The following is a 10,209-nucleotide window of genomic DNA, read 5'->3' on the forward strand; positions in this document are numbered from 1 at the left end:
GGAATTGTAAGAGATAGAAAATCATTTTCAGAATGAAAATTGAATGACATTAAGAATACTTTAGAAATATAATAAAAAATTTTTTTCTTTATAAATAAATGTTACAAATAAATAATTTAAAAAAATTTTTTTACAGTACTCTAGAAGCCATTCAATTTTCATTATGAAAATTATTTTCTATCTCTTACAATTCTGACGATATTCGTTTCGAAAGAGAAAAACCGATTTTCTTCTAAAGGGTGTTTCACCCCCTAAAAGTGCGTATGGGCACGTATAAAAAAATTCGTGTCGCTTATTTTTGTCTGAAGAATAACATTAAAAACTTATTAAAATCGGAGGGGGACAATTGGATTCCTTTCCTTGTTAGATTCGGACTTAGATCCGGTAGGATGCGCCGATTCTGTATGGAAACCTAAGTAGCGGAACATTATTTTTAGATATAGTAATCTTTTTATTATCGTAGAATTAACTCTGACGTAAAAATAAGACGTGCTGTAATAATCGCACTTCCGTTTTGTTCGAGCGTATAAAGACTTACTGTAAGCTTTCTTTTTCCCGTCTACGCTTTTTGTTTTTTTTTTCTGAGAACCGACCGTGTTTTTTTTCTTAAAGATTATAATAAATTATAACTACACGATGTATTGCTAATAATGATGCTAAATATAAGAGAAATGTGATAACATGTATTTGTGAAATTCACAAGAAAAAAAACGAAAAAAATATTTACCAAATTTGTTAGCAAATACAGTTGTTTAGCAAATACTTACGCAAAGTATGCATTGTACATTTTCCATTAAAGAAAATAAGAACAGATTAAAACAGACATAAAGTTTATTTTCCTCTTAATCTCTGCAGCACACAAAATTATATACACTATTTTCGAATTGATTCCAGCAGGGATCCATTTCATGTTCATATAGAATATACATCCGTACATTCTAATATGTGCTCTGTATGGCTATCTGTAATGTATTAAGAAACATCCATCGAAATATTTATGTGACATACATAGGATGCATATGTATATTCTATGGACATGAAATGGATCTATCCTAGTCAGTTCGAAGATACAGTGTATATAAAATGGATATTAATTTCCACTGTATATCCATTGTATGTTCAAGTTGATTCCATCAGAAAATCATTTCATGTCCATAGAACATACATCCGCACATCATATGTATATCCTATGGATATATTCCCATGGATGTATCTTAATATATTACGAATATCTATACGCTGTACATAGTACATACATCCGTACATCCTATGTACAGCATATAGATATTCGTAATGTATTAAAATACATCTATGGGAACATATCCATGGGACATACATAGGATGTGCGGATGTATATTCTATGGACATGAACTGACTCTATGATAGAGACAATTCAATGATACATTAGATATACAATGGATACTAATTTAATGCAAGTGGAAATCCATTGAATATCCATCATCCTTTCATGTATATACATTGTATATGCAATATATATTTTTGTGCTATCTGGGTAGGACATTGGAAACTATTTCTTTTGATAACGGCGAGATGTATTATTTTGCCATTGAAAAAGGTTTGACGTATAAATTACATAATGGTGGATTGAATGGCGAAATATTAACTATCAAATTAATTATAAATATTGACGGTTTACCACTATTCAAGAGCAGTAGAACTGACTTGTGGCCAATTTTAGGTCGTAGTAATGATACTGTAGATTCACGTCCATTCATGATTGCTTGTTTTTGTGGCGAAGGAAAACCGATAAATCTTGAAAAATATTTAGAACTTTTTAACGAAGAAATAATTTTCTTTCGAAAAAACGGGTTTCAATATAACGGAAAAATATATTATGGTGAAATTGAATGTTTTGCGGCTGATGCACCCGCAAGAGCTATGCTAAAAATGATTAAAGGGCATACGAGCATGTACGGATGCGAAAGGTGTACTATTAAAAAAGTAAAAAAACAAATTTTTTTTCCAGCTAAAATAAATAAATCGGTTACCTTGAGAACAAAATATGACTTCTTAGATGAGAAGACAAATAATAATAATCATTTGAAAGGAAAGTCGCCATTACTTGCTTTAAATATAGACCCCGTGAAACAATTTATATTGGATCCCATGCATATGATATACCTAGGTATTATGAAATGTATCTTTGTGAAGTATTGGGTAGAAGGAAGGCGTCACTGTAAACTCTCTCGACAAAGTCTTGCAGCAATTGATTATAATATACGGAAAATATGTCCATTCGTCACATCTGATTTTTGTCGAAAACCTCGAGCTTTAGTAAACTTAAAAAATTTTAAAGCGACTGAGTTCCGGTTTATTGTTTTATATAGCGGTGTAATTATTTTCTACAATGTTCTTCATAACGTAAAATATCGACATTTTTTATTACTTCATATAGCAATTACTATTTTATCTAGTGCATCTTTGATCGAGACTTACCTACACGTAGCTGAAGAAGCTATTAGAAAATTTGTTCTCAAAGCTCCTAGAATATATGGTGAGGATTTCGTTGTGTATAATGTACATTCATTACTACACCTTTGTGCGGATGTACAAACGTATGGTCCGATAGAAAGATACGGTTGTTTCCCTTTCGAAAATTATCTTCAATCTCTAAAAAGACGAATTCGCTCTAAAAAATTACCTTTGCAACAAGTATGCAACCGAATTGCAGAAGAAGAGAATATCGATGTCGAAATTAAATCTTCTATCACTCCAGCTTATGTTCCTAAGCAATTTTGTTTCCCTAATCCAAATATTACTGATCATTTTACATGCGAAAAGCTAATTTATAAAAATATGAAATTATCAATTAAACTTCCCGATAATACTGTAGAAGTAGATAATCAAATTTATGTTATCAAAGAGATTATTTTCATTGAGGGCAAATACAAATGTATAGGAACTACATTTAAATACGTCGATAATTTGTATCGATACCCAATACACTCATCTAAACTGGGAATTTATCATATAAAAAGTATCGACATTAATACTTCTACTACATTTTTTATTGAGGACATATCCCACAAATGTCTCCGATTACCATTTAAAAATGATTTTACAGTTTTTCCCATAATTCACCATGTAGCTTAATAATTTGTATCAAGCTATTTGGTGGAACTGCTATTACGTTTTTTTATTTGTAATAAAGCGATATATTAATATTATTTACAGTAAGATACGTATAATAAAAGAAAATTATATAAGTAAGGAATTTTTTTATATTAAAATCGAGAATTGTTGATTGTGCAGAGCTTAATTTAAGGAGATTTTATAGATAATTCAAAATAATAAAAGGATTTATGAAACTTATAAATTATAAAATTACTTATAAATAATGAAAATAATAAAAAGTATTATGAAAATTTACAGATTATTCTAGATTTTATTTAAAAGTAACACAGTAAATTTAGTGACGGTTTATCATCTGGACCGACAGTTATTTTAATTCTTTACGCCATGATGAAACTTTCAGAATCCCACCTTTTTCAACTCAAGTTTTAATTATTTTTCACAATAACTTTCATATATACATAGTTTGTTTAAAATGTAAATATTAATATCTGTGCTATAATGTCTATTGAACCTCCTTAAAAAATCCACTAATTAGGCGCTAGAAATAATGTTATAAATGATCATCAGAGCTGTTAATATTTCAGCACAGAGCAAACATTTTCATTATAAATAAACGCGGAGATACAACATGTTTATTAGTATTTATCAAATAATATAAAGGAAAATAATGAAAATATTTGAAGAATTTAATTTTTGAATAGTTGACGAAAAAAGTCAAAACGTCAAAGTAATAACATATTATTGCATATAAAAAGGAATTTGAATCATGTCTTCAAACGTAAACAAAAAAAAAACTTATGGCCTTGTGGAGTTCTTAAGTGGCAAAAAGAAAGAGTGAACCATTGATGTGGCTGAACGAACGGAAGAAATGTTATTGGCCAAAGACCAAATCTCAGAAAATTTTTGACGAATTGGTATTGGATAATGCACCATATGATTCTACATGGATGAAATATAAAGTTCATCGAGTATTAAAAGTTTCAGGTGAGAATTATTTTAAAGGAGAAAAATATAGGTTTAATATATCTTTGTTTTAATTTATATACTAGTTCTTTATATTCATTTTTATTTTTGTAACATATACAACCGGAATAATTGTTTGAGTTATTGTGGTTCCTTTTACAGAATCTAAATATTCTTTATTCTTTTGTAGTTTGTTTCTTTATGATATAGTATTCAGTATATTAGATAAAATGTTAAATAACAAGTTAAATTACGTTTATTTACTACAATTATAATTAAAAATATACCTTAATTGCTTACTAATGTATAATAATTTAACACATACTTGCTGATGTGCTTTGTTGTTCTTTATAATTCTAATATGATTAATTAAGATTTTATGAAGAAATTAAAAATCAATAATGCAGCATCAGAAAAGAAAATGTATTTATTTTGTTTATTCTTTGAAGCAATGTAAAATTAAATAACATTTGGAATTTTTATAATTTATGACTTTAACTTTAACCGACACTTTTCTGTTTAAAACTATTCATACAAAAATATTAGGTACATTTTTTATTTTATATACGGGTGTCCGAAATGTTCCAGGATGGCTGAATATCTTGGAAAATATACATTTTTGAGAAAATTGTTTTCTCACAAGTAAGAATATTCGAGCCTATAGCATCTGTAAATCCGGAAAACCAATTCGGCGCGTAGTTTGAATAGCTACAGATATGGTATATATGCATGTATATATATAGTATACATATAATTCACATTGAATTATTTAAGCATTAAAGATCTAGCTTCGATCATTATAGGCTTGAGTATTCTTACTTAGTATTTATTACATTACAGTCTTAATAAAATCATTTATTACAAGTTGTAAGGTTTAAAAAGATTTTATCAGTTTGATCTTGGGTAACGTCGCCAAAATCAGGATTACAATGTCAAATTGATAAGATGATTAAATAGACTTTTCTAAATACTATAATACAATTTTTATCTAAAATATTTTTATCAAAAATGTATACTTTCCGATATAATTTATTTAACATTCAAAAACTTATTTTTATTAGGGATGAACTAATAAAGCAATTAATATTATATTATTGTACATTCTTAATGGATGTACTTGAATCTATATATTTTTTGATAATGTGTTTGAATATTTCATTCTAGATGACTATGATGGTATTATGAAGTATATGAATATTATTTTGGAACATGAATCAACAGAAGATGATGGATTGAATTCTGTTGATATTTCACAAAAAAAATTGAATCATCTGCTAATCAAGAAGAAGAGGATATATCTGACTCTTATTATAATTTATCTGACTCTTCCAAAAGAATGTTTACCGAAATTAAACGTAAAAGTCAAAATAATATGCAAAAAGATTTTGATCATGAAGAATCTGAATCTTCTAATTCAAACAGCTCAGATAATAAGATTGACGATTCTAAAGAATACGATTCGAGTTCTAGCGAAAAGAATGTTAATAAAGAAAGCTTCAAAAATAATACTTCATCTATTTTATGTACAAACAAAAATATTTCTAAAGGAAATAAATGTCAAAATCAATCGTCAAATGTTAGCAGATATAATGATGGAATTACAGCACGTTCTGACAGTTAGTATACTTAAATGAATTTTTAACCATTGAAAAATATTAATTATTCTATCATTTAAAATTTAATTTATCATTGTATGTACATATATTAAAATATTTAATTATATTAATTATATATTATACTTAATTATATTAATAACATAAATCATATTAATACGTTTTTAAAAATATACTTACATATTTTATGCTAATTCTAAAATATGAAATATTTATGATTTTTAAAACAGAATATCGTTGAATTGTATATACAGTCCACTTTATGAGTTTTGATTAATCAAGTGTTATATTTGTTGTATTATTTTTTAATATAAATTGCTAATGACATAATATGCAATTAAGTTTAAGTAAATATATATGTGAAAATATATATGTGCGAATAACTTTTAAATATGTAACTTTTAAATATGTATTTATTAAATATGTAATCTGATGTATTATTTTGTAGATTCGTCAAAAAATATGCAAAATATTGATCTTGAATATGACCGAGACACTGCCGTGTCTCCTAATATGAATCGATGTTCATCACCAAGATTGGAAGTAGGTGCAAGAACACTGTCTGAAGAATAATTTCAAAAATATATAGTAGAACGAATGGAAAATTTAACAATTTTATATGAGCAGAACAATGTCTGTATAAGTCGACTTCTACAAACTATGCCCGGTCTCCCGAGTGTAAAATCCCGCGTGTGACTGGAGGTCTCTCCGGGTAGTGGCGGTTATAAACGGATCCTCCAGGTGTAAAACCCTGCGTGGGGCCGGGAAGGCCGTCGCCGTGGACCAGCCCCCCAAGCCAAGCTGTGAGCTATCGAGGTGAGGGCTGCGTGGTACTGGGGGAGCAGTGGTCGATGCCACTGGGGCACCGGGCGAAACCCCAGAGTATTTAGCCTTACCCACGCATGCGGGGCTCTGCGTGGGCGGACCTTGTCGTTCCCTAGCTACTCGTGGGACTTGCATGGAGAGTACATTACAAAACATTCAAGACGAGATAACTGAGGGTCCGAAAGGGCACTTGGCGGAGGCGGCAGCAACCGCGCAAGTACGGGCTCGCGAGGGCTCGGAAAGCGAGGTGGTAGTTGCGGAGGTGGAGATGGCTCCCGCTTCGGAACGGGCCCCCTCGGGCTCGGAAAGAAACGGGAGTAAGGCGGGTGATGCAGGGACTCCTCACAAGAGGAACCGCAACGAAGCCCAGAAGAGAAGGGCGAAGAGGAACAGGGAGAAGGCTCTCGAAGGCAGTGTTGTTAGATGAGCCCCCTTTCAGTACATGCGCACTGCAGCGCTGGAGAAATCCAGGAATGTATAACGGTCATTCCGGAGGATGAAAGAGAAGAGTCCTATAGTTTTGGCGGAATCCGGCCAGAATGACAATTAGATGTAAGTAAAATAATATTTATACATATATTTGTGCAATATGGATTCCAATGTCGTTAAAGGAGCTATTAAAAAAACAAATTAATAGAACTTTTCAAAATTCTTGGTTACATGAAGACGTTTTTAAAGGATGGTTGGCTCCCTATTCCGAATTAAATAAAGCTCAATGTACCGCGAATAATGTCAGCATTAGGTGTTGTAAAACAAATTTGTTAAGACATTCACAAACAGTTAAACATGTATATGAGATGAAAGGTCGAAATCAAAGCCTCAAAAATAACAATAATATTTCATATAACGATAAAGTAAAAAGAGCGGAAATAAAATTAGCAGCATTTTTTACTGAGTACAATATTGTTTTTTGTACGGTTAATCATTTAATAAAACCTTTAATAAAAGATATTTTTTGAATTTCGCGAGGGTTTACCTCGTTCGGAAGATTACTCGAACGATCCGCTTTCTCCGAAATTAGTGATAATCGACGATCTTATGAAAGAATCGTCGTCGAGCGATGCAATCTGGATCTTTTTACCAAAGGCAGTCATCACAAAAATCTCAGTGTTATTCTTATCTCGCAGAATCTCTTCCATCAAGGCCATGGTCAACGCGATATATCCCTCAACGCGAATTACATCGTCGTTTTCAAAAATCCGCGTGATCGCGCTCAAATTCGTCATTTAGGCCGTCAAGTCTATCCCGACGATCCGAAATTTCTAGAAGAGGCATACTACGACGCTACGTCGAGGCTTCATGGGTATTTATTGCTCGATCTGAAACAATCAACTCCGAACGAATATCGATTTCGTACATGTATTTTTCCCGAAGATACGAATCATTACGTTTACATACCCCGTAGATCATTTTCGAACGAATTCGTATAAAAGACGGGTATGTGCGATAGTACGAGTCAGTCGTATGCTTTTCTCACGATGAAGGTGACTGACAAGAAATCACACAGTGCGACGAAAATCGCCACGCATTCGATCGGTAAAAGAAACGCCTGTCTTCTCGCTGCCCTCTATCATCTGAACAGAAATCAACGCACGACCTTTCTACGTGGCGCGTACGAAAAACTTATTCGTTGTATTTGCGAATGTGTTTTTAATACACTCGAAGGAAACGTCTCACTTGAACGATCCGAAAAAAAATGGTTAAGTAAATACAAAACGCCGCTGCGTCGCATCGCTGTAAAACGTGGAAATTGGAAGGAAGCTGCTGGTGCAGCGAGGCTGATTTTATGCGGATACTGCTGAAACATTTGCTTCAAAAAGCCGTACGATAGAATTAACTAGGATGAGCGCGGAATCGTGACTATAGAAGGTAACATCATGAAAGATTCTAATATCAGTGACTTGATAAACGACGCGATGCGCGAGAGAAAAACTGTGAAAGCAACGGGTAGAAATCAGTTTGCGCGATTACTCCGTGCGTTGAACATATCTTCCGCGCTAGTGAGAAATAAAGCATTATTATCCACGCACGGTGTTACTCTAAACAGCGTAAAACTTTGATCTCGTGCGAATTCCACGCCTTTTATATCGAAAACACGAGTTCCGCGTCGATTGTATCGAGAGCACGACAAAAGAGAAAAACGAAAAAATCGCAAAGAAGAAGAGGAAACAGACGACGAGCGCTCGCCGTTTCTTCCACGTACACGAAAAACTAATACCTCCGTATCTTCACAGATGAGAAAAAATCGGTTACTCGGTTGGAAAAAATAACGATGATGTTTGAAAAATTATACTACGATCCGTCGCATTATACGGGATATTCAGCGGTGGATAATCTAACTCGTGCTGTTAAACCGAATTTCTCACGGGGAGAAGTCGTACGCTGGCTCGAATCGCAAGACGCGTACACGTTGCACCGACCATTGTGCAGAAAATTTTCACGATTGCATTACAGCGTGACAAACATTGACGATGTGTGGAAGGGGGATTTGATCGAACTCCGAAATCTAAAAAGTTACAATGACGGTTATTCCTATCTGTTAGTGATTATCGATGTACTTAGTAAATACGTCTGGGTAGAACCGCTACGCGACAAAACGAGTAACTGCGTGATAAAAGCTTTTCAACGCGTACTAGTGAAAAGCGAAGGACGAGTACCCGTATACTTCCAAACGGACAAGGGTAAAGAATTTGTCGCGCAATCAATGCAGAAATTTCTTAAAGAAAACGACATTCGTTTTTAAGTAACGCGCAATCCGGATATTAAAACCGCCATAGTCGAGCGCTTCAACAGGACACTGAAGGAGCGAATGTGGCGTTATTTCACGCATAAAAATACGCGACGGTACATCGATGTTCTGCAGGACATTGTGCACGCTTACAATCACACGCGTCACTCGTCCACGAGAATGCAACCAGAGGTAGTAACGAGAGAAAACGCGCGAATCGCTCGTGAAAATATAGCTCGTCGTTGGAAAAAAACGATGAAACGTTAAAGAAACGAGGGTCCGAAACGATTAAATATCGTGTCGGGGATCTCATTCGCATCAGAGCGAAAGGTGCCTTCGAGATAGGATACGAAGCTAACTGGAGCGAGGAGATATTTCGAATTTATCGTATTCTCGATTGGCGAAAACCGCACGTGTACGAATTGAGCGATTCGGCAGACGAAGTCATAGACGGTATTTTTTATGAGCAAGAATTAGCTCGAGTTGAGAAAAACTTACAGGAAGAACATTTTATCGTCGATCGCGTGATAAAGAATAGAGGACGAGGAGCTAATAAGCAACTACTAGTTAGCTGGCGCGGTTATCCCAGCAAGTTTGATACTTGGATTCCTGTTTTGAGTTTAATTTCTCTTCGCGATGGAGGAGGAACAATTTCTTCTGGTTCTTCCGAGCAACAGTAGCATGCGTCATTTTCCGAATAATACAACGTCGTCCTTCATCACGGAATTACCTCACTCGAGTGTTGCACGGACAATGGGAAGTAGCGTTAAGTGAGATTCAATTTCCCTGTACGTTTTTACACGTACGTCATAACGAGAATATGATCAGATTCGTCGATGTTAAACCCGACGAGGGGGCGAGTGGTCCGTTTACGGAGAAAGAAGTTGCATTTCCAAATGGAATTTACAGCGATATCTATGAACTTATTGAGGCGATTAATACCACGTGTACAAAAGCCGAATCGCATTTCTATTTTGAACAGCA

The 10,209-nt window shown here is 33.7% G+C and overlaps 1 protein-coding gene across 1 annotated transcript; it reads left to right on the top strand.

The window, feature by feature from the left end:
- The first annotated feature begins 5,395 nt into the window (after positions 1-5,395).
- LOC108731366 (uncharacterized) lies at positions 5,396-6,273 on the top strand. Its single transcript, XM_018461664.1, has 2 exons — positions 5,396-5,675; positions 6,121-6,273. The coding sequence occupies exons 1-2, from the start codon at positions 5,396-5,398 to the stop codon at positions 6,243-6,245; spliced, it is 405 nt and encodes a 134-aa protein (XP_018317166.1). The 3' UTR covers positions 6,246-6,273.
- The last annotated feature ends 3,936 nt before the right edge of the window (positions 6,274-10,209 follow it).

This window comes from Mycetomoellerius zeteki, unplaced genomic scaffold, assembly GCF_001594055.1.
Source record: "Mycetomoellerius zeteki isolate Tzet28-1 unplaced genomic scaffold, Tzet1.0 scaffold1245, whole genome shotgun sequence".
NCBI lineage: Eukaryota > Metazoa > Arthropoda > Insecta > Hymenoptera > Formicidae > Mycetomoellerius > Mycetomoellerius zeteki.

Coding starts and splice junctions, on each gene's coding strand:
- LOC108731366 (XM_018461664.1), top strand. CDS start 5,396: ATGTTTACCGAAATTAAACGTAAAAGTCAAAATAATATGCAAAAAGAT. Junction 5,676..6,120: donor AATTACAGCACGTTCTGACA/GTTAGTATACTT, acceptor ATTATTTTGTAG/ATTCGTCAAAAAATATGCAA.